At 37.2% G+C, this 24,623-nt stretch overlaps 4 protein-coding genes across 16 annotated transcripts in view; 2 read left to right on the top strand and 2 right to left on the bottom strand.

Annotated features, from left to right (window-relative positions):
• The window catches only part of lmo7a (LIM domain 7a), a 62,368-nt gene extending 60,683 nt beyond the window's left edge, over nt 1-1,685 (bottom strand). For 4 of the 10 annotated variants that reach the window (XM_087804779.1, XM_087804781.1, XM_087804782.1 and 1 more), the window contains exons 1-2: nt 1,536-1,684; nt 1,254-1,378 (exon numbers count right to left, since the gene is read on the bottom strand). In XM_087804779.1, the coding sequence (XP_087660905.1) occupies nt 1,254-1,378; nt 1,536-1,593 (183 nt within the window). In that variant the 5' untranslated portion in view covers nt 1,594-1,684. Of the gene's footprint in view, nt 1-1,253; nt 1,379-1,535 lie in introns of all 10 variants that reach the window. The other 6 variants (XM_087804787.1, XM_087804788.1, XM_087804783.1 and 3 more) reach the window with 5 other exon arrangements.
• A 1,025-nt stretch (nt 1,686-2,710) lies between these two features.
• uchl3 (ubiquitin carboxyl-terminal esterase L3 (ubiquitin thiolesterase)) lies at nt 2,711-5,134 on the bottom strand. The gene is made up of 9 exons (XM_087803913.1): nt 5,029-5,134; nt 4,830-4,841; nt 4,227-4,355; nt 3,984-4,140; nt 3,798-3,883; nt 3,675-3,722; nt 3,523-3,598; nt 3,276-3,334; nt 2,711-3,200 (listed from the first exon to the last, which is right to left on the bottom strand). The coding sequence occupies exons 1-9, from the start codon at nt 5,068-5,070 to the stop codon at nt 3,117-3,119; spliced, it is 693 nt and encodes a 230-aa protein (XP_087660039.1). The 5' UTR covers nt 5,071-5,134; the 3' UTR covers nt 2,711-3,116.
• Nucleotides 5,135-5,527: 393 nt separating this feature from the next.
• Nucleotides 5,528-8,331, top strand: commd6 (COMM domain containing 6). The gene is made up of 7 exons (XM_087804125.1): nt 5,528-5,590; nt 5,853-5,911; nt 7,325-7,390; nt 7,455-7,531; nt 7,600-7,768; nt 7,838-7,990; nt 8,060-8,331. Exons 1-7 carry the CDS (start codon nt 5,566-5,568, stop codon nt 8,108-8,110), a joined length of 600 nt encoding a protein of 199 aa, XP_087660251.1. The 5' UTR covers nt 5,528-5,565; the 3' UTR covers nt 8,111-8,331.
• A 3,354-nt stretch (nt 8,332-11,685) lies between these two features.
• tbc1d4 (TBC1 domain family, member 4) overlaps nt 11,686-24,623 on the top strand; it is a 343,760-nt gene continuing 330,822 nt past the window's right edge. For 3 of the 4 annotated variants that reach the window (XM_087803677.1, XM_087803678.1, XM_087803676.1), the window contains exons 1-5: nt 11,686-12,423; nt 21,564-21,692; nt 21,761-21,986; nt 22,317-22,561; nt 23,811-23,900. In XM_087803677.1, the coding sequence (XP_087659803.1) occupies nt 12,049-12,423; nt 21,564-21,692; nt 21,761-21,986; nt 22,317-22,561; nt 23,811-23,900 (1,065 nt within the window). In that variant the 5' untranslated portion in view covers nt 11,686-12,048. The remainder of the gene's footprint in view (nt 12,424-21,563; nt 21,693-21,760; nt 21,987-22,316; nt 22,562-23,810; nt 23,901-24,623) is intronic. The other variant, XM_087803679.1, reaches the window with a different exon arrangement.

Here is a 24,623-nt window from a genome sequence, read left to right as displayed (position 1 = left end):
CGCACCAAAACTGCACCACCGAGCCGAGGGCAGAGAATTTTTTTCGCGATCATTTTGAGAAACAAAAAGAATTCAAGTCTGGCTGAAGGTCGGAACGGAAAGTCCAGATCATTTAAGAGTCCAGAAATAAGAAAAAAAAAAGAAAAAGAGGATTTATTATTCTGGATGCCAGAGGGTTTGCCAGTTCCACCATTGAGAATGTTTGTTAACAATCTACATGTGACGCAACTGGGTGACTGATTCATATTTCCACCGGCTGGCACCTCCACCCTGATGTGGAAGGACGAGGGCACGGCGTGGGCGTGATGTCGCTGAGCAAGTTCTGGCCAAAGTTTTTTTTTTCCCTTGGAAAAGGGAAATCTGGTGAAACTACTTTAGTATTTCAAAATCTCTTTTTTTTGCAAGAATCCAACATTTTAAGATTCTGGAATAAGGTTCTTTAGAAATAGAAAACACAAAGAAAAAACACACAAAAAAACAACAAACAAGTAACTAATTAAAATACATCATTTATGGCATCACAGTAGTTATTTTAGGTCTTTATAAATATATTTGCTTCAGGAACAGAACAAGTCTGGGATTTAACTCTGCTTAACAACTATTCTTCAAGTATATATTTTGAATTATTGAAGTATAAATCAAGCTCCAACTCAGGAATGATTCCAAACATGATACAAATTAACTCTTTCATTCAGCTAACATTCTAGCTAAACAACAGTAGCATTAAAAAATGTAAATAAAAAGTTAAATAACCAATTTAAAGAACGAGCTTTTTATTTAGATTTTTGTTGTATGGGTTTGTCTTCCATCTTTCCTGAAGGTAACAATGAATCAAACAATAAAAAAAACTGTTATTTTTGTTTTAACAATTCACTTTTATTCAGATTGTTGTTGTATGGGTTTGTCTTCCATCTTTCCTGAAGGTAACAATGAATCAAACAATAAAAAAAAATGTATTTATGTTTTAACAATTCACTTTTATTCAGATTGTTGTTGTATGGGTTTGTCTTCCATCATTCTTGAAGGTAATAATAAATAAAACAATAAAAAAAGGTTATTTATGTTTTAACAATTCAGTTTTAGTCAGTAGCAACATTATTTATAAATCTAACAGCAAAACAGACGAAAATAAATCAGGTTAAATGGTTAAAAAACTTCCTGGATTATAAAAAAAAAGGTTATTTTAAATATATTACATTTCTTTCTCACAATAAACCTGAGTTTAAGCAGCTAATAGTGTGTTTCTTACTAACCTCTATCCACCTCTGCGCCTCCACAAAAGCCTCCTCGCTGCTGACTGACGACTGTTCTCTCCACTCCATCACAACCTCTCCACATCCACGCGCTTCCAGATCCGCTCCGGAGGACCAACGCGAATCTTTAAAGTCAACGAAGGGCCACTTCAGACCAGCAGCAACAAAGAGATCTTTAAAAAGCTTTCGGGTAAAAGTGACGAGTCATTTGTGAAATATGTCCTCTATTGTTTCCTCATCACACGTTGAATGAAAGGTGTAGCAGCTTCTGCAGCGCCTTACCTGTACGCACACCTGAGCTGCTGGTCTCTCCTGTCCGCCACCTCCTAGACTGACTCATGACGCAAATGAATGTGGATCACTTATTTCCACCAAGTTTTCCCCTGCTTTTGGTGCGTTCACGTCCCTCTAAAGTGGATTATAAGCAGGACCCCCCGGTCTGTAGACTACAATACAGTCTCCGTTGCACCAACACCCGTGACCAGGAAGGTTCGACATGTAATCCATAAAGTTGGAAGGAAGGTCGAGTCTGACGTTTCTTTGCAGTTTTTTAAAAAACACCGAGAAAATGTTACAAAGTTTAGCAGCGACGCGTCTTCAGCGCTTGTCTTTACTCGAGCGACATCCAGCGGATTTATGGTGAACTGCACCCACTCGTGTCATGAGACGCACGGTCTGCCAAAAATATATTTTTCCACCTCAGGCATGAATCTGTATTTATAAATTTTTTTTTTATTATAAGCAGATGACTTCAGAATTACCACCCGGTAAAGAACAAAAAGTGCTTTATTTGAGACATTTGTCGCACATTTCTGACTAAAAACTTCCAACATATTAGTTTTCTTTTTAATTGATCCATCTTCAAAATATAATTAAAAAAACTAAGGGTTACAGATCTGTTAGTCATACCTCTGAGTGACTATATCAATGTGTTTTACTCTCTTTTGTTTCTCTCCTTTAAAAAAAACAACATTCTGTTCTAAAACACTAGTACTGCTGCTTAATTTATTTATTTTTATTTTGTGTACCTGCAGTCTTCTGTTTGATAGCTATTAGACATTTGGGGATTTGTTTGAATTAATGTAAGAGCAACAATGAGCCAAACTATTTAAAAAAAAAAAAGGTAACTTAATGCTAGTTTCACATGTTCCATTTGAATTCACCGTATGTGACTTAGATAGCGAAAATGGTGCGTTTGTAAAAATACATGTGTTGTGTTCTAGAAATAAGATTTCCTGATTAGTGAGGTATAATTTAACCAAAAACTGGTAAATACAACCAGAAAACAAAAAAAGCAAGTCCGTACCTTAGATTTAAAAAATGTGTATGCCTTCCTAGAACAATTCGTAAATGGTTTTATCAAGTTAAAATGTAAACTTGTGTTGAAAATGCATATAAAGTTGGTTTTTTTCATAGAGTTATTGTAATGTGTTTTGCATAGAAAAAACAACAGAAAATGAAGCAGAAGATCAGCTTTTATTTGTCTCCAATAGAAAACATGAGCACCATGCAAACAGTCAGAATTGCCCTGTACAGTGATAATTTAATTCCGATTCCAATAGATCAAACAATTGAAAGGGTTTTTCCCAAAAGACCAACCCATGCGTTTATCGTAAATCCACAGATTAATTTTTAGACTTTAACTCTGTGCCAAGATCTTTGAAGGTAGTGCAGGATATACCGATTTTAATACTATACATAAGTGCAGTTTTTCCTTGAGTAGCTTATTGATTGAATCAACAATTTCACAAGAGGAGCAGTAGCTTTTTTCCCCCTCAAATGAAAAAAAAAAATTAACAATCCACCAACATCAGCACTTGAGAATGTTTGGCAGTAATGTGTTCGTCAGCCGAGTGCGCTAAATTAATCTTTGGACAGAGCGATGAGGGTGAAGCGGACCTCCTCTGGGTCACGGGCCATGAAGCCCTTGCAAACCTCCACGGCGTCCTGCGCAGCAAAAGTAAAGAAGTCATGGTGAGTGATGATTAAAATGTTCATTCTTGTTCACAAAGCAATGTTTACCTCCAGGAAAGTGTCCTCGGCAGTCTTTCCATGCAAAACAGGGAATGGCTTTCGGCCATCTGGAACACAAAATAAAGTAAAACTTCTTTTTTTAATGCTTAATAATATGGAGGAATGTTATTCTACGAAGATTTAGCCAATTGTTGCAAATCATAGCTCTTATAAACAAGTAATATTTAACATTTCTAGAAGGTTAATGAATCCAAATGCCAGTTTTCAAGAGGATGATGTAGATTTTACTACTCACCCAGTTCATATAGTTGATCTCCGACATTTACAAAAGCTATAAAATGAAGATTGACTTTCTCGTCAACACTGGGAGCCTGCAATAAAAACACAAAAACTGAGAACATGAACTTCCTCGTCCACCAACTTCAATAGATAAGAGCAACAACAAACCTCCGTTTGGCCCTCCTGCGCACTAGACTCATGTGTCACACGTATACTCTAAAAGAAAAATGTTTTTTTTAACATTTGTTTTTGCTGCTGTGCATTTATACATTAAAATATCTTATATCTTACCTCATCTTTCTCCAGGAAGGTTGCCCTTTCCTCAGGAGTCATTTTTGAAGTTTGTTCAATAAACAATTTCAGGGAGGAATCAGAGGCTGTAGAAAACATTTGTGAGTGGAGAGAATTAGATTTTTAACAAAATAGTAAATGTTAATGTTTTTCACTGAAATGTGGGTGGGAAAGATTTTAGCTTACCAAATTCAAGGTGTTTTTGGTTGTTAGCCACCGCGTGAATCATTGCTATTGTTCCACAGGCGTTTCCAATGGTTTGCTTGACGAAATAGACATCAGGAGCGATCTCTTGTTTCTTCTCTTGAAGTTTCACCTCCTCTTCTTGTCTAAATGCTTCATACTAAACAAGATAACACACACTTTTTTTTGTTAATCAAAACACGCTTTTAAAGACCAACTTTTGACGAAAGAGTTAAACGCACACACCTTGTCGGTCAGGGGAAAAAGTAGAAGCAAAGCACACACTGGCCTTGGCACAGTGCTGAGAAGCTCAGGATCCAAACCGTACACGTCCACAAACTGCCAGGTGGGTTTTATCCCCACACCACTGATAAACTTTAGAAAACATAATGAATACCACAAAACTACAAACCTAAATTTTATCAACACACAACCGTTCTTTTACCAGAAAATGCACATGGCTTATTATGGAAAATGTGTGATCATATATAATTATTTATTCTCTTTCAACCTTCACTTTGCTTGGATTCTATCCCATCTAGACTGTCATTAATTACAGTGAGAGATTACATACTACTGTGAGAGGAAACTACACAGTGGGGGGGAAACAAACTAAAAGAAAGTGAATCTGGAAGTGTCAGCAGTGTCAAAATCATCTTAATTCAAGGTATATATTAAGATTAACATAACAAGTTGCAAAAACATTACATAATATTCAACAATATGGACTTTTACATGTGAAGGGTCGAATAGCTGATAACGGAAAATGGTAGGCCCGATATCTGTTGCATAAAGCTTTTTAAGCAACTATAAGGACATATTTTAAAGGCTCGGTGTTTTAATACTCACCATCGTCATGACCTGAAAAGACAAGAAAGCAACACATGGTCAGTAAAACAAACAATACTCACAACACAGTCAACCGGCATCGGCTTTTGTTCCCAAGCTAACCTATTTAGCTAACGATCACATGTGGGAGAATGAATGACTATGCTAAATATTTCTTGGCAATAACAACACGAGCAGAGCAGAGACTAGTGGTACGTACTTCTGGATTGGACTCCAGGGGCAACCAACGTTGACGATCCATTTTAAATGTTGTTATTTGTCCGGTCTGAGAGAAGCTGAAACTTTCAGTTTGACAGCTGACGTTCACTTCCGCACTCAGATGGACTGTTACATTTAATGGCTATGCGTGGGGGGTATTGGAAAAAACACAAAAGATTAAATCACACGATAGAGTCATTCAGATGTTAAAATTAAATATTTAATTTGGTTTATTTAAATAAATAAAATATTGTAGCAGTATAATTAGCGTCTTTACTTGACTTAATCTGGTGGTTTGAAAGTGGACCGGTCCATCGGCGGACGTGTCGCCCTTAATATATTTTTTAATTTGTATTAATATATATTTAATTTAAACATGTTATAAATTGTATTATTATTCTAATAGGTGTGTACTTGTGTTTTCAAGTTTAAACTGAAAAAAAGAAAGAGACTAAAATGCGTTGCCCTTTCAATACAAGCCGAGAGGAGTCGCTGTTTTTGTCTGCTTCAGCTTTGACTCATAATATCGAAAGGAACGATGCCTGCTGTAGATGTAACAACTGGTGGGTTTTTAGGTCCACATTTATGTTTTTTTAGTCGGGTTCTGGTGTCGATAAGAGGTCGTGTACAGAAAGAGTTTATAGACGTTACAGTTATATGTTGAAATATGTCGTATTGCTTCTCGTTAGCGTCTCTGCAGCTAGCTAACAACATAACTTAGCATAAGTCAGAATCACGTGATGATCTAGTTTGAGTTTGGAGAAAAACAATAGTACTTTGTTTAGGTATCTTTTAACCAACTGTTAATGTTTGCTTTGGCTTTAGGGAAGGATAAAACAGTGGACGACATTTGCAGGATACCCCCCGATTTACTAGCTGAATCCGTGAGTATATATGACTGAATTGAGATTTGTAAGTGTTTACAAAGTGCCATTATTGTGAAAGTATTCGATAGAATCTCACGTCCTAAATGTAGTCCTCATTTAGCCTACTTTAGTCTACATCAGTTTCAGAGCTGTCAAACTGTTTTTTTCCCAATAAAAAGCATTATGAAACGGCACAAATTGAGATTAATAGGATCATTTTTAAAGGGCAATTTATTGTGAAAGTACGTGAGAAAATCGCATGAAACTTTCGGCGTGTATTCCCCAGTAAGTCTACTCCAGTCTATATATTAGTTTCAGAACCTTCATAGTCTTTTAAAGAAAAGCATCCTGACCCAAAACGCATAATAATCCATATAAGCATTTTCGAAAAACCAGTATTCTCTATGAGTTTGAGATGGAATCTTGTGTATTGACCGTCAATGTGTTAATGAATAACAAACACTGGGTTCCTTCATCAAAAATATATATAAAAAAAAAGTTTTTTATATGATCATGTAATGGGCCTTTATTTAACGGGTTTCCGTCACTGGGTGACCATGGTACCAATTCCAATACAAAATACATTACTTGTAAACAAAACAAAAGTCCTTGGTCATATGGGAATTGACAATAAGTAACAGAGTCTTGTTTTTTATTTATATCATTTTTAAAATGTATGATACTTCTTGTGTGCGAGTCATAAAAAAACAACAAAACAAACATCACACATCTACACACATGGCTCTTTGACTGTATTTAAGTGGCCCTCGTTAGGTCAGAGAGGAACAGTATTATTTTTATTTTGTATTTATTATTGTATTTTCTCATCCTGTTGTGTTATCAGTTTTATCTTGCCCTTTAAAGTATATACTTTATTGATTGTTTGATTGTTTAAGCGCTTTGTGACCCTGGTCTGGAAAAGCGCTATATAAATAAAAATGACTTACTTACTTAAGTTATTTGTTAAGATCTGTTTTTCTTTGTTCTTTTACTAAATATTTATTGTCCCATTAATTGCTTTGAATGAATATTGAGATCATATTAAGAAAAAAGTAATTTTATGTCTTTTCTTTTGTATTTGACAAAGACATATCTCTAGTTCAAAACTGACCAGAAACTTTTTACTTCAACTGATAAATTCTCTAAATTTAGGAAAATGTTGTCAAAACATGATCTGGAGTTTATAATCCATGCGTCTGTTTAAAATATTTTTTTATAATAGTATTTTTTATCATGTTTGTAGAACTTCTCTTGATCCTTTTTGCTTGACGGCCTGTCCGACAGTAACAATATTTAATGTGGCCCCTTAGGTAATTTAATTGCCAAAAGTTTAACCACTTATTAGATCAATGTAGTACATTTACATCTATTTTACAAAGCATCTCCGAGCAGGTTACACAGGATTTCTAACTAATCGTGTCATCTCAACAGTGTCGGCATATCCTGACTTACCTTCAGGGCCAGAGCAGAGGCGTAGATTCAGTTGAAATATCTCAAGTAAGTCCATCATTTCTTCATTTTTGTCTTTCCCACAAGTTAATTTCTGTTTCGCTTTGGCCAGAGTTTCCATGGAGCCGGAATCAAACTCGACCACGAAACACTTCAGAGCATCATCAGGCTTCTGTTGGTGACATTCAGGTGTTTATTAGATTCATTGACGTTCGTGTTCTTGCCCTAAGAAAGCCAGCTAACGTTGGACATTGCAGGACAGCGGGGAAAAGCGGGATCTCTGGCGACCAGCTTGTTCAGAAACTGGAAGAAGGCAGTAAGAAGTGGTCCAAAGCATCTCTTGAGGTGATACACCGATCGTGGTGTGAACACGGAGCTTTAGTTCAGGCTCGGCAAGAACTCCAAGACACACTCAGCGTCGGTCAGGTAGGAGTTAAAGCTCTAGCGGTTCCAACCGTCCAGGCAGCAGATCAACGTTTCTTTGTGTCCCTCCAGCTGGTGGACTTGCAGTGGAATCTGAGTCTGGCCGTCAGCTCCGACACCTGTCGCTCCTTAAACTCTCCTTTTGTCACCCTGTTGCTGAAGATTGCCGAGCCGTCCGGACACATCATTCAGAGGACGTTTGAGATGAGCGTTCCACAATTCCAGGTCCGTTTATAATCCCAAATCCACCATGACTCTTATTGCTTATTGATCATTCTCATTTGTTCTTCTCAGAATCTTCACAAGCAATTCAAAGAGATGGCCGCACTCATGGACACTGTATAAATCCTTTCTCATCTTTATCTTGTTCTCTCCTTATTTTAAACGTGTATATTGATAACAAAGGCCTGAATTGAAAGGCGACACTTTTCAAAGTCTTTGTAAAGTATATTTCTTTTTGAGCTGACATTAATATAAACATCTCTTCTGGTTTAATAGCTATGGATTAATGATAGTGACGTTTACATTGAAACACGCTTCCATGGAAATAAATGTATCCACTTTTACTTTCTGTGTTTTTCCCTTTGTTTATTCCTCGATTATGGCACTTCTGGCTTCACTTTGTATAAGATTTTAATATTTCTTGAAATGTATGTGGGAATAAAAGAAAAATTATGTAGAAATATTATTTCAACTTTATTTTCCAATGTGCGTTAAAATGCTTTTCTTTAAAAGACTTTGACTTTGGCAACTCTGAAATTAATTTATTTTGATGTAATGCTGTGCATTTTACTTTCTCATTTACTTGAGACTAGTCCTACTTTAATTTTGTCCAATCAGGGATTTAAAAACGATTTCCTTTTATATTTCTGTATATTTTTTCCTATTTAATCAATAATTTCTAAATTGTGGCATAGATAGCCTTCCATTGATGGTAAAGGTTTATGGCATGATGCTAAATAAGATTAACTAATAAAGTGATAAATACATAGTTTGCTTTAAATTAAGTCTAAAGTTAATTTAAAGTAGTGATGGTATGATGAAGCTTCATGAAACAGTGTCATGTTGTTTAGAGGCCAGTAGGTGGTGCCATCCGTTTAAAAATTATGTGATGTTTCATTAGAACAGTTGTTCAAAACAAAGTAAAATGGTGCAGAGACCGCCATCTAGTGGACTCTGAGAATAACGACACTGCTTCATGAAGCTTCATCAGATCATCACTAGTTTAAAGGGCACTTTATACTAGAATACTTTCTTTGCATATCCATGTCATCACCTACAGATATTAAACTTCATGGGTTTTAATGTGTCAGAGAAAAAAGATAAAAGCCATGTCTTCTTTTTAGTTGATTATGATGATTAAGTTTATATAATGATGTTTTTTCAATGTTTTTTGAACCCGTTAAATCACAGGTGTCAAACCGGTCCAGAAAAGGGCCGAGACGGTTCAGGTTTTTGTTCCAACCAGTCAAGCACATACAGTTGAACCAATCAGGCGTCTGAAGACAGTAATCAATAAATTGTCTGTCAGGTGTTGCTTGTTAAGCCGACACCTGATTGGTTAACTCATGTGTGCTTGACTGGTTGGAACAAAAACCTACACCACCCTGGCCCTTTTCTGGACCAGTTTGACACCCCTGGGCCTTAAATGATTGATTTGAAGCCTGTGGTGCAGAGAAACATGCAGAACTTTGAATCAGGTGCGTAAATATTCTTATCCTTCCAGCTTAAAGTGGTTTGAAACGGTGCATAAATAATTCCTGAAGGAGCTTAAAACCAAAAACAGACGAGCAGCTGGGTCGAGTTGCTGGAGGTCGCACATGTCGACACTATATTTAGATAAAAGTGGAGCTCATTTGGTTGATAGTACAGACGTACCCAGAGTGAAGACTTGATCGAGCTCAACTCCGAACCTGATGATTAAAATCGTTTCACACTTTTGTAAAAGTCACAGTTCTTCAAGTGACACATCTTGAAAACATGGATGCTTGAAATGTAGACTTATTGTTCTTCTAAATGGAACTGGGCAAAGTGTTGCCTGGGGGCCACATGCCGCCCTTTGACATATTGGGTCAAAGATCATGTAAAAAGATCAAGAAGTACAAGTTCGACTCTAAATGTCGCTTTTGGGTTTCTGTTTAAGGACTGTTTGTCCCCAGCTTCTGTCAGTTTTGGGAGTATTTATTGCCCCTCGAAAATATTAATAAAACCTATATACAGTATATTTTTTAATAAATAAATAATAATTGATAAAAAATATATATCAGAATATTTTTTTAAGTTATTGAAATAATATTTTTAGCATAATTATCTTGATTTTATTTCCATAACTTGACATTAAATCTATCTTTTTTTATACAGACACTGTATAAAATGTGGCCTGTGAGTAAATTAAATCGCCCACCACTGCTATAAATAAACACAACAAAAGCTCTAATTTAGGGGGTATCTAAAAGTTTAGGATGGGCATAAATCTTAAAGGGCAACTCGTGTGTTGATTTAAGTGTGTCTTAAATAGATATTGGACTTGATTGTACTCAACGGTATGTGTCTGTTTGTACAAAACTTTGTTTTCATTGATATATTTACATTACAAAATGTGCTTAAGCTCCATCCACTGAAAACACTTTTCTGTAGATTAAATCGTGTTTACCATTTCCACACACACTCTGCTGTGATTAGTCAAACATTGAGGTTTGTCACCATGCATCATCAATCCCAGAAGTCTTGACCTCCAAGGGGCTAGTTGTATAAACAAAGTTGGGAAGGATAACAGCTGGCTGAAGTCTCGACCTCCAAGGGACTCGTTGTATAAAAAAAAGCAGGGTGGCTGGAGGAGTGAAGCCATTATGTCATGATGGGCTTCGCTCTCGTAACCTCTCGTTCGCAGAGATTTCATACTTTATAAGTAATAAGTTCAAAACATGGGCGCACGGTGGCGCAGTGGTTGCCTCACAGCAAGAAGGTTGCTGGTTCGATTCCAGGCTGCGGCAAACTTTCTGTGTGGAGTTTGTATGTTCTCCCCGTGTTGCGTGGTTTTACTCCGGGCACTCCGGTTTCCTCCCACAGTCCAAAAACTTACAGAGGTTAACTTTGTGAAATTGTCCGTAGGTATGAGTGCGTGTGTGAATGGTTGTCTGTCTTTGTGTGTGCCCTGCGACAGACTGGTGTCCTGTCCAGGGTGTCCCCTGCCTCTCTACCCTATGACTCTGCGATAGGCTCCAGTCTCCCCGCGATCCCGACCCCGGAATAAAGCGGTAGACAATGAATGAATGAATGAATGAATGAAGTTCAAAACATGGTCATGATGAAGGACTTACTGCATCTTGGAGAGAAATACATTTGAAACATGCGAGTCAAGAGAGTTGGAGATTCACATTAGTTGCCCTATAATGTTATGTATATATACAAAATTATACTTGGGGAACAATAGTATGGTAAGTAAGTAAGTAAGTAATTTTTATTTATACAGCGCTTTTCCAGACCAGGGTCACAAAGCGCTTAAACAATAAAAACAATATTCAATAAAGTATATACTTTAAAGGTCAAGATAAAACTGAGAACACAACAGGAGTTCCATGAATGTAGCAGAGGCGTAATGTTTAATGATGAAATTAAAATAAATATATGAACATTTTCAATAGAAAATGTAAGACTTTAAAAGTGTTGGATAAACATACATTTTGTTATTCACAACACGTGTTTTGTTGCACGAGTTTAATGCCATATATGTCAGAGAACAGTGACACGGTCTTGTCCAAAAAATGAAAAATAGTTTATTTTGTTTACAAAGATCCAGGGTTGGGGGGGCGGGGGTCGTGCACACGCCCATCTCGCCCCGCCTGTGCTCATCCTCGGAACAGTGTTTCCAGTTATGTTCTTTTGGGAGAGGTGGAGCTTTTTCTTGTCACGTTTCCACTCGACGGTGCTGCCCTGCCTTCTCTCTCTCTCTCCCCCCTTCAAGCCCGACACATGGGAGGGTCGCTCCGCCCTCAAGACGCCCGGACAGGAACGGAAGCACAACATTGGCAGCGTGTGCTTCAGAAAAAAACAAAAATGATCCTCGCTTGAGTTGGTCCAGGCTGCAGGAGAAGACGTGGCATGGTGACTTTCAGAAAAAAGTGAAGCAACAAATCTGGACGGCTGCGCTTTTTGTAGCAGAAGATGTGATTTTTGACTTTTAAGTTTAAAAAAAAAAAAAAGAAAGGAGGAGGAAGGGTGTGGAGAACCTGCACATGTTGCGTTCACGGACCAGCGCATGCTGATCCCTAGAAAAAAGTGTCATGGAGAACCAGGACAAGACGAGGACGTTCGCGCTCACCTACGTCGGCTGGTCGTCGCTGGACCGGCGGACCACGCCGGCCATGCTGCCGTGGCTGGTGGCGGAGATCCGGAGGAGAGGCGAGCGGGGGGACTGCGGTCCCGCCGTGCAGCCCCGAGAGGTCCAGCTGGTCCTGAACCCGCCGCTGGTGCGCTGCGTCCCGTCCGGCAGCAGCAACTGCTCCGTGTTCATCTTCGAGCACAAGGCGCAGCTCATCCACCGCTTCGTGCACAACAGCAACGACCTCACCTACTTCTCGTACCTGCTGCGGGGTCAACCCGACAACCCGGAGTCCGAGATGTCCTTCCACGTCTTTAAAGCCCGAGACCCCAACCAGGTAACGTCCCCCCTTGTAACAAACTGCGACCCGAAATCAAGAATTGTAACTATTGTCCAGAACTACCAAGGGATATAGATGTCAAATATCTTCCTTTTCAATTGTTGCAGTGCATTATGGGACTTCCATCAAGTTACATCAGACCCAACATGTAACTTTTTTGGAAAATAAAGTTTCTTTATATCTTATATTTAAATGAAATATTACTTATTTTATTGAACTTATTTTAGGGGATAATGGGGGTGGGCAATTATAATTCTTCAAGGGCCACATTCAATTCTGTAAATGTTGTTAGGGGCCGTCAAGCAAAAATAAAGAGGAGAAAATCCCTAATAAAAAAGGAGATTTGTCATTACGCCGTGACATTTATTGAGCTAAATAATCTGCAATCCTATTCTTGTATATATGATTTTTTTTCCCAAAACATTTCTTCATTAACTCCTTCAAGAAACATCTTAAGACGTTTTTATTTGTTCAGGCTTTTCTTTGATTTTCTGGAACCCCTGTTGTGGTCTCAGTTTTATCTTGACCTTTTAAGTATATACTTTATTAAATATTGTTTTGATTGTTTAAATGCTTTGTGACCCTGGTCTGGAAAAGCGCTATATAAATACAAATTACTTACTTACTTACTTATAAAAAAATGTTTTAAGGGATTAATATATACTTGAAAAATTACACACAAAAAGTAAATAAGTGTTATGTTGAAATGTAAATGAATAATAAATACAAAATACATTTGTTAATGCATTAGAACCATTTATACATAATCATACTTTGACATTACGAGGGCTGCATCAATACAGTCAACGGGCTGCATGTGGCCCTTGGGCCCCACTCGGCCCAGGTCTGGGTTAAGGTGACCTAAAGGCCCTAGAACAAATGTGTTTGTGGTAGCCCTTGTGTTACCTCTGGGTCAAGGTGAACAACCTCAACCACTGCATATGTATATATAGAAGCCAGGGAGTTTGTTCACCTTTACCCAGAGACAACACAAGGGATACCACAGATGCATTTGTTTTTCACCACCGGGTCACCTTAACCCATAGACATCGCAAGGGTAAAATTAAAACACATTTAAAAAGTTAAATATTTTACAATAAGACTATATTTTATCCAAAAATCTAATTTTATTTATTAATTTTTCCCTTGTTTCTTTTGGACTGACGGTCCCTTATAACAGTCACAGTATATGATGCGGCTCCTTAGGAAATTGAAATGTGTTACAATTGCGTCTGAACCCAAATTACCTTTTAAATTCCAAATAAATCTTATGAATATTTGTTTTACGGAGTTTCAAAATTATATATTTTTTTTACGTCTTTAGAATGCAACTTTATTCTGACAACAGAATACTTCCCAGAAAAGATTTCCCACAACCAGTTCAGTCGTCATTACATCAACATTTTATTTCTTCAAACTAGTAAAACCATGTACAGCAGCAACATCACAACACTATTTCTAAAAAATAGCCAATCAAGTATCGTATATTGTTGGTTCCTATCTCTATCTCTCTATCTTCTAAAGTTAATAACCTATTTTGACAAAAAAAAAGTATAAATTTGTGTATCAGTGAGAACTGATTTTCTAAATCAGGAATACAAGTTTGATTTAAACATCGCTACAAGAGCAAGAGCTACCACTGTTAAAATAAAAAGTTGATACATGAGTTGCTCTTTACAAATGTGCACTGCTTTATTTGCTTTATAACGGTTCAGATGTTTTCCAGATCGTACATGTTGAGAGTTTGTTTTTGTTGGTGAAAAGTTGGCCTGCTTTCCATTTCTTAGAAAGAAGCCAACTAGAGAACAGTTAAGCACTACGTGTCATTGAAGGTTCATTGCAAGTTCTTACTTTGAGGTAGAACTCGACCTAACTTTCCTGAAAATCTTAACCTTATGAACTGCAAAGTTGCCGTTCAAGTGGCGCATGGAAGTTGGTCTTGTTCTGTCTCATCTAAACAAAAACGGACATGGATTGGAATTAAACAGGTATTTGGTTAGAAGCACTTTATTATCGTAATTAGGTCACTGTAGGGCTTAGTGTAGTGTTGAACTTTGTTTTTTCTGTGAACGAAATGTGTTGAAGTACCGAGTATACATGTTTCATCTTTCAGTGTCAAGATTCAGTACCAAGGTGATTAAAACTTGATAATGTGAGGAAATCTTTGAAGAAAATCTGATAATTGACAAAGGTGGTAAACATAAGATTAATGTGATAATAGTTAACTTCCAGTGCAAAATAACACTTGTTAACAGTATCAAATATCTTCGAGCCATACCCAGTCCTAGGTCATGACTATTTGCCCTTAACTTTGCAACTGTTGTGTTGTTGTTATCTTTGTTGGAGTCCTGAAAAGAAAGAAGGTGGTCTCACTCTGTCAATCATGGAGACAAACGGGAGATTAGCGGGTCAAACAAACATGTTTTGGTATTAAGTATTTAGGCCAGTGATCTGAAGGGATGATTGAGGAACTAAATTAATCCATTGTTCTTCACTTCTATCAGGGTCACTCAGCTGGTGTTGTAATAACGCCTAGTCAGCACTTTAAAGATGCTGATCATCATCCTGGACAATTAAAGAGAAATTCAGTTGAGAGAAATCAGGAAGTAAACAGTCATGTGTCATTGGACTGAATCACTGAAGATGGTGCAGTCGATGAGTTTGCGTGAAGATCAGCAATTTTACCGAGACCTGTGATGTATCAGAAGTGTTGCTTCATTTCAATAGACGCGATGGTATTTCACAAGAGTCAATGTTGATCTTTGAAGTGGATGCAACTTTAAACACGGATGTATGAACTGACAAACTTGGGTAGTCTTGGCTGAAGCGTGCAGACAGGTGCTGCACTTGTTTTTGCTCTGGATCTCACTCGGGGTCATCGTGAGTCACGCTGGTACGACACTGAATGTGTACAGCTGTAAGAAGCATAATCACCGAGTGTTATTACGCAACAGAAACTGGTTCGACGGCAGGCGTCTAGCAACCTGCGCAAGGTGAACCATGTGGAATGCATGTTTGTTCAGCACTTTGATGCAGTTTTGTCGTGTCTGAAAGTACCTTCAAGCCATTTCTCTTGAGGAACCTTTATGGCCTTCATTCATTGCTTTATTTATCTTTCTCATTAATCCCAGTACAATAATATTTACCAGTAAAACGTACTTAACTTGATCGTATATACACAATAAATGTCGTGGGTTAACAGAGAGAATGTTTGACCTACTCAACTTGATATACAACTTAAGGTTAATACTGTGAGGGGTGCGGCTGTTGTAAGCTATTCTTTATTTCCCAGCTTGTTTTTGGTTTATTTTAATTAACACGTTGGTTGTTCTTCAGTCATGCAATCGTGACCGCATGATTTTGAAACTGTTGCTGTGTCACGCACAGGCATTGAAGCGAGTGTCCTGCTCTGATCTTTGCTGTGTTCAACATATTTCCCATTAGTGTTTCAGTTATTGAGTATTTATTTTGTTAAGTAGCATCTTTCTAAATGTCGCTGTCATTATCTTCTCACAGACTGCGTGAACAGGGAGTAACTAAGGAGAATTAAGTTCTTGTATTTTTGGTTAAACATGTTAAAAATAGTGCCATCGATTGTGAGCCGAGGTTGAGGGAAATGCATTTATATACACGACCAATTTATAATTACCTCTTCCAAGGTTGAGATCTTCTGTCTCTCAACCCCTTGTCTGGGAACTGGTACCGGTTTGTGAAGTATTTGTCACTGGATCGCACAGAAAGAACAAGAATTTGTTTTACTGAATATTATTATTATGTTTTGACAAAAGATGGTAATTTCCCAAAGGTAAAACTAGCTCTTGACAAGAAGCTTGTTTAAGTCAAGTTTATTTAAAAAATAAACCTGTTCAAAAGTCGAAATGAGTGAAACACAAACGTTATACGCTTTAATTTTACGTTTTTTATCTAAAGGTCCCTCCGTGAATATAATGCCGACGATACTTGATACCGGTCCTTGGTGCAAAATAACTTAAGGCCCGGAGGCCAAATATTCCCTGCCAAGTGATTTAATATCAATATCATGGTAGATTAACTGTTCAATTTAACGTGTGAAATAAAAAAAACATCAGAAACTACTACGTTGTTGCCAGTGTTAAGGTTGTACAGATGACATCAATTATACAGAGACTTACAAAAGAGTAAAATTGAAATTAATCATGACTCAGTCATGACTGTGAGAAAACAAACCAATCTTTACAGAAAATATAAACAAGATCAAATGTTACAAATTGTTGCTTTAATAAGATATCTGGGAAATGGAAATTTCAACATGATTTTCATGAAATGATGATTTCATTTTGGAGGTGTTATCCCACAACACTTGGTTTGGCAGAGGTACCCCCTGAGTGCTTTGGCAGTCGTAAAATTTCCAGGGAAAAGATGGCTTCAATTTTTACCAGTTAATTCTTGCTCCTTTAATGGAGTATGTTGATGTTGTCTTTTGTTAAGTTGACAATTAACGTATTTGTCTATCATGTAATTTATAATGCATTTTAATCACATGAAATAAAAGAGATTGACAGTTTTATTTGTAAGAATAAACATATAAATCAGCAATGATTTATGCTTTAAATGCATGAAGTTGTAGCGGAAAATGTGTTAAATCACTTGTTGCGCCGTCCAACTGACATCCAAGACTCTGGCGCTCACGATAGCCGTAACATTCACACATACGTTGCTGTCAGGGTTTATTTATAACCTCTTACCCGACTGGGTGAAAGGGATACTCCATTCTCCCAGAGGCTGCTGGCACACATTTAGCTCCGACCCGCCTGCATTGTTCCATTATCAGGCCGAGGCTGACAATCCGATCCTGCTCAGTGTTCGCCACAGTTCTGAATCACTGGCGGTGTAGACTTCCACCAGCTGTGTCATGTTGGCTTCTGTGTCGCTGCCAAGTCGTTGCAAAAGTAACTCTCCTGACTAGACATCTGAGCTGGAGAATCATTCCAAGCATTGCTGTATTTCACAACTCCGTGCAGCTTATTTGAGCGAGCTGTTTGCATCTCAGGCTAACAAGGCTTCTTTCTTTGTTTAAACTCAACCATCTTGTACTGGGACCCTACTTTTACCCTCCCTGAGGTGGATGGAAAAGAACCGAGAGGTTGTTATACGTTTATTGATGTGTTGCTGCAACACACGTGACGTTTATTTCTGCAGAACAAAGACAGATTTGTTACTGAGCTGGTGATAAATGATCTTCTTTCTTTCAACACAACTCATTTTAACTGGGTTAAGTGAGTTTAAATATACAATTTATCATGCGTCATGTCCAATATTCTTTTTAAATTAAATAGTTTCCCTTAAATATATCTGTTAAAATACATCTGTGGGTCCCTTATGTGTTGTTACTTTTTTCCACAAGATTGAGCCCAACATGTAACTGCTGAGTCAACAACTTTAATATGTGAGTCTGTAATGATACACCACATTAAAAATCAACCTGGCTTTTAATGCTTATTGGAACAAACGGGTATTCCTAATATCAACTTGTATGTATTTGTAATTTAGTGCTAAAGTTGTTTTCTGTGAGGAGATATTTGTCTATTTTTCAAGATGTCCTTCACCTCTGGCAATAAATAAATATGGATGCTTTTACTGTTTGTGTGCTTCTGCTTTATCAACAAGATGAATACACTTTAAACATCGGGAGTCAATCATTCAGGGCAAGTGACAAATGCAAAGGGAGGTGAAGAAGAGAGTGCAGGCAGGGTAGAACAGAGTTCGACTTCCCAGACAGGCTATATTCACTTAATTTCCCTTCATATGAATCAAAAAGTTTTGACATTTTCCTGGTAAATGTCAACATTATGTATCGCATTCTGCTAGAAAACGCCCCCTGGAAATAAGAACTTGACATGTGATGAATCCAAGTTTAATGCAACGGGTGGCATGCTGGGTTTGGCCCCGGGGCCCTGTGAGTTTGAGACTCAAGAAGCAGATGAAGCCTGTGAGTGTGAGCGGGGAGGATAGAGAAAATCTAGTGAAGACTATCTTCAGGCTGTGCATCTTCTGACACAGTGATAACTCCAGTGTCTGGTGTGAAAGCTGACAAGACAAAAGGCAGATTGTGACTGAATGTGTTTCAGATAAAGTCAAGCTTACATAACATAACTGTGACCTTTGTAAACAACTTTACGAACAATCGGAGTGAGCAGGTGAACAGATGTCTTCTCTACAATCTGTTCTGTTTACTAGGAATGATTAACCAGACACTCGTCTGCTTAGGCTTCTTCTTTCTCATGTATAAATGAGCAGCTTTAAATGTTTAGAAGGAATCAGTTGCCCTTAAATGGTCTTGGTTCGCCCGGTGTCTCCACTCGTCTTGTCAGGTATTGGATTCCTTCTGAAGGTTTCTTGGAAGTTTTCGGTGTGGAGATCCTCATGTGACATCCCCCCTCGCCGTCTCCTCAATACATCTTTCTGTCAACAGATAAACAGTGAGGAGAGTGTGTGCGAGCACGTGGAGGACTTTTAAATGGCTGCTGTGTTCCTGCTCGGGGCACGATTTGACATTAACTATGTGATCCGGCTCTCACGGCTCCTCTGGAAAACATCCACGTTCACTTCGGACATCAATACACAAGTGAACATATCATCTGTGCTTCGAGATGTTTGTGAAGTTTGAAGATATTTGTAAAAAATCTGATATAACCACTTTTGTAGCAGCATTTTTATGGTATTTTATTTTCCTCCAAACCTTTTGGGACAATAGGTACATAAAAGATACACAAACTAGACTTTTTCTTGTTTAAAAACAAAAAAAGTACATTTTATGACCTGTCTGGATCATGAATATGATTTTGTTTTATTAAATGTATTTGAATAAATAATAAATTATTTATTCTAACTACACTAAACTATCATCTATCATTTCCGGATTATGCATATTATTAAATTAAACTTTATTAAATTGTGAATAGTATTATATTAAACTTAAATGTAATATAATGATGATTTTTTTTGATTATACTTTATTTTATTCATGTATTACATTTCAATTATTTTAATTCTATACTGTCACATTCCCATATTTTATTTGCAACACTGGCAACACAAGTGTTCTGATTCTTAGTCTAAAAAACATAATTAACACAATAAATATATTTAGTTTAATGTGTAATACTAGAAACATTATTCTTTATTCATACTTAGGACTAGATTTTTCAGCGTTTTACTTGGAAGCTGCTGTAGAAGTCTTTTGCTTACATTCCTGTAACCTTGTTTTTTACTGAAAATAGAAAATAAAACCGTTTTTTTTTTACTTTTTTATTTTGAAAAAGAACAACATAAGCAAATATGTAACTATTAAAAAAATGTTCAGAAAGCGTAGAAGTGAATCGTGTGCGTCAATAAATACACTTTAAGATCGTGATGAGTCATAGATGTTAGCGTGGCATTGAGCTAGCTCTTAATCAATAACCTCCACCAGTTTAAAAATAACTTGCTTATTTTTGCTATTCGAAGGTGAAATCTATTTTTTTTGATGCGTCTATTGCCGTATGCTTGTTTTCTTGAACACTATTTTTTAAAGAGGTTTGCAAATGTTTATCTTTGATTAGAATGAGACCGTCCTTGGTTCTGCTCAAGCAGTCGCCTGTAAGTCCTGTTTAGACTGTGACAAATGTTAGCAAAACAAAGCTAGCTGAGGGATAATCACTCGCGTGACATTTGAACCACACGTCCCTGCATGTTAGTTTGCACTTTCCTGCCTCCACTTTTCCTTCACGCTCGGCCAGCTTGTGTCAGGTTTTCTCTTTGTCTTGAAAGTCCACTTCCTGTTTCTTGGAGGTGACAGGTGGCATGTGACACGGTGAGTTTTCAGGACTCGGAGATTTCCTGGCTGTGTTTTGTCTCTGGAGGAATTCTCAGTCCAGATCTGTGAATGCATGACATTCATCTTAAAGTAATTTGATCACCTTGGTTCAGGCGAACCAATTTCAGAAATAACGAAATTGTCTCGGACAAGCCGTTCTTATAAGGAGCTTTGAAGCTGATCTTTCTGTTTTATAAGTTCTCCTCCGTCTGAAGTCTTGGCGAATGAGAGGTTCCGTGAGCGTAGTTGATTATGACTACGATTATTAGCCAGCTGTAATCCACCCTGCTTTGTTTATACAACAAGTCCCTTGGAGGCGGAGACGCTGGTTACCTTAAATGAGATTTCATCCCCAGAAAAAAGAGTTTTTCACTTAAGCACATTTTCTAATGTAAATATTTCAATGAAAAATTTTTTTTTTTCAGAAACAGACTCATACTGATGAGTACAATAGAGTCCAACATCTATTTAAGAGACACTTAAATCAACATGAAAGTTGCCCTTTAAGCAGAAATTTCGGGACCACTTGAGGCCCTCCATTAAATTTAATTTGGCCCAATGAAAATGATTAAAAATAAGTTTTAATCACTGCATTAACAAAATTCTTTAAGTATAATAAAAAGTGGTTACGGAAATAGCTAAACATTAAGACTATTTCCTCTGTGTTAACTTTACCATCTAAACATATATATATATATATATATATATATATATGTTTAAACAACCACTGTTTTCAAGTTCTTTTATTGTCAAATATACATGTATCAAGACATACAGCATAGATGAATTTCCTCTCAGACCCGCGATGCAAAACATAGACAGTAAAAGGACGGTTGAAAGGACATTAAATAACACATTCAAGAAAATAAATGAATAAAAGAAAAAAATCCACAAATGAAATAAATAATCAACAATACTTAAATAATCAACTAATAAACAGAATATCAACCAAAAACAAAGTTACAGTCGTAAACATGAAAGTTGACTATTCCTTATTTAAATTTCCATCAAGCAGATCATTTTCCTTTTTATTTTTATGTTTTAAAAAACTTTTTGTTGCTTTTGCTTTAAAGGGTTTTTACAATTTATGGCTCAGAGATGTCTTTTTTTGTGCCTGGTTATAAAATAAAAAAAGATTTATTTAAACGGGGTAAATGTGTTTTTGTTCCCAGGTTCCCCTGGACAGGCCTTTTTCTGATAGTACTTGTACTTGTTTATCCAGTTTTAGTTAAACTCAACAGCTAGTTTTTCCTAAACAACATCCGTTCTGTTGATCTTTTCTCTTTCTTGTGCACCACTGTAGGTCCCAGATGTCATCAGCAGCATTCGCCAAGTTTCCAAATCGGCCCTAAAGGACGACGTGAAACCAAAACAGGAAGCCGATGAGGCCTTTTACAATTCCCAGAAGTACGAAGTGCTTTATCGCGGCAAGGTAGACAATAGTTTATTTTTATTCCAACTTTTTTTTTCTGCTGCTGATCTTGACTTCGGTGACGTCAGGTGACCATCGGGCAGAAGTCGGCTCAGTCCACCCTCATCGATGACTGCGTCGAGAAGTTCCATCAGCACGAGGTCAAGAGGAAGAGGCTGCTGAACGGCCAGCGGGGGTCCACGGAGTCCGCCCCGGTGGAGTTCTTCATGGGGGCCGATGGGGATCCCCTGTCCTCGGCTCTGAATGAAAGCACAGAAGACGGCCTCGAGATCGACGACACGCTCGGCGGTGAAGGTATTCCTGTTTGTTGACACACCTTTTTGAGGTCGGACGATAACGCTGAGGCGGCGTTTGATAGACACACAGTCGTATGTTGACTCTGTGATTTAGGTCAAGTTCTCAAGATAATGTTGTTTGACATCTCTGATAGCAGGGATGTGAAAGTGTGAATGCATCTCTCGACCCATATTTTAGAAGAAAAAGAATATACACAATCATTACTCTTATCTAAAGATACTATTAAATGAAATTGAACATTAACAAACAGTTAAATTGCTTAATTATTGTTTTAAAAAAAGGCTTTAACATCATAAAAAACGCCATTTCTTTTCTGTTGTCTTGCAGTCAAAGGTCTTTCCAGCAGCTCCAGTCAGAGCAGCCTTAGAGGAGGATTACCCAAATGCATCCTGGAGGATTCCGGATTCGTGGAACCTCAGGAATTCCGCACCCGATGCAGCAGCCTCGCCGGGAACCTCCAAAAAAAGCCGAGCGAGGGGGTCATCACGGACGCAACGCGTCGCCGACACGCCAGCGCTCCCAACCACGTCCAGCCTTCCGACGCAGACAAGAACCGCACCATGCTCTTCCAGGTGAGGGTTTGATGGAATTCAAGTCCCAGCTACACGGGGCGAGAGACATGGGGAACTCTGGAAAGAATGGCAGTGAAGACATGAACCTCTCAAGCACCTACAGACCATTTAGAGTCATCAATTGAACTATTTTTGAGGTGAGGGAGGAAAACAGAGTTCCTTTATGTCAAACCCTGCATTTGGAGAGCATTTGTTTATGTATTCTAGATGTTGTTCACCTGCGGGACGCCAGGTTCAAACATGAAATTAATGTAGGACTTTTAATGAAATAAAAAGTGATATTTTCTTAAAAAGAAGAACACAATTACTCTTCCTTTGCTTGTGTTATGACACAAGTTAAACACTTCATTTATTTAAAAAAATTGTTTTAATTAATACCACGAAAAATATGCATTCGTAAATGAATAATTTAAAGCAATGGTGAAAAGCCAAAGCATTTTAGCAGCAATGCTAATAAAAAAACAAGTATTTAAAAGTACTAGCAAAATTGAAAAAACTATTCCTGAACTTTTTTTCTGGATAAATAATAACAGCAAAATTTGTCTGTAAATTTTATGAATTTTAGTGTTAAATAAATTACATTTTTAGTTGTTTTTATTGAGCTCAACGAAGCTGAATATTGGTAATTCAAGTCAATAATTAAAAAGAAATTCTATACCAAGATTAAACTGGTGAACAAATAGAAAGTTAAATTAAATTAAAATCAGTTCTTTTATCAATTAACAACATTTCCTGAAGATTCAATTCAAATACATTCACTTGTTTTTGGAGTCAAGATACAAACACAACAATCGCACAAAGACCTCTTGGTGCGAACAAAATGTAAACTTGTATTTCGACTAGAAAATTGTAGCTGTGTTTATGGGCAGAAGACTAAATATACTCTGTGAGCCTCTGACTTCCTTCTCCCTCCACTGGCAACTCATAATCTGTTGTGCAGACCAATAAACTCTTGACAGAGCTGTCAATCATGTGCATGTCACCAAAATATCATCCCTGTGGGGGTCGAGCTGTTTTGCTTCTCCTGGTACTAAATCATATTTACTTTTCACAAACAATGTGTTCAGCGTTCAGATGTGTCGCACTAATGTGGAGCAGTCAATAGGTCTACCGTCAATGTTGGGAAAAATCATTTGTTGGCCGTAATGTCCGCCAGTGTGTTAATGTAACCCTAAAATAAATCGTCATTACCCACATTCACGCTGTTATTAATCAATAATGATTCTATCTACGGTTTCTTGTCTTGCAGGTTGGACGTTTCGAAGTGAACCTCATCAGTCCTGACAGCAAATCTGTGGTGCTGGAGAAGAAATTCAAAGAGATTTCCTCCTGCTGTAAGGCGAGTCTATTTTTAGTTATTTACCTCCGCCGTTCTAGCTAGTTTGACTTTAAAAGCACTTTCATGGGTTAAACGTTTATTTTTAGAAAATCACTTTTTTACAAAATACCAACTTACAAATATTATTATTTACAAGTTTTTCTTCAGTTATTTTTGTATTATTAAAGAAGCTTTATTGCCAGTTAATTATATTAATTGAAATTCAATTTTTATTGCTGATGGAATACAAAAAAATGTATTAAAGCAAGGACAAAAGTAAATGTATAATAAACTACAACAGATAAACTAGAAAAAAAGAGAACTCTTCCTTTTTTTTAATATATCAAAATGTACTACATTTATTCTATGTATGTAAGTTTAGAAATATGGCTTAACGCGTTTACTTGAACAAAGAATAGAAATCAGTTTGGTTTAAAGCCACACGTTTTACTTGTACATGAGAGAAAGAAGAACAGAGTTTACATGTCTGTCTGATTTCTTTCTGAAGCACAGAGCTGGTATATCCAGGTTATATCATTTTGTCGCAGTCTCACAAGCCGTTAACGATCTTACTTCAAAGGCTTCAACCAAAACAAAAACTTGAATGAGCTATTATCCCTCAAGGTCATGGTTATCGTTTACCTTTCATGAAGATAATATTATTATTAATATTATATTACGTGTGCTTAAGTAAAAAGTAAAGTCAAACATACTTAAGCTCAGGACTCGTCCATCTATGTATTT

This window comes from Callionymus lyra, chromosome 12 (assembly GCF_982586985.1).
Source record: "Callionymus lyra chromosome 12, fCalLyr1.hap1.1, whole genome shotgun sequence".
In the NCBI taxonomy this organism is placed as follows: Eukaryota; Metazoa; Chordata; class Actinopteri; order Syngnathiformes; family Callionymidae; genus Callionymus; species Callionymus lyra.
The sequence above is the reverse complement of the archived record's forward strand: the minus strand, read 5'-3'. Positions and strand labels throughout refer to the sequence as shown.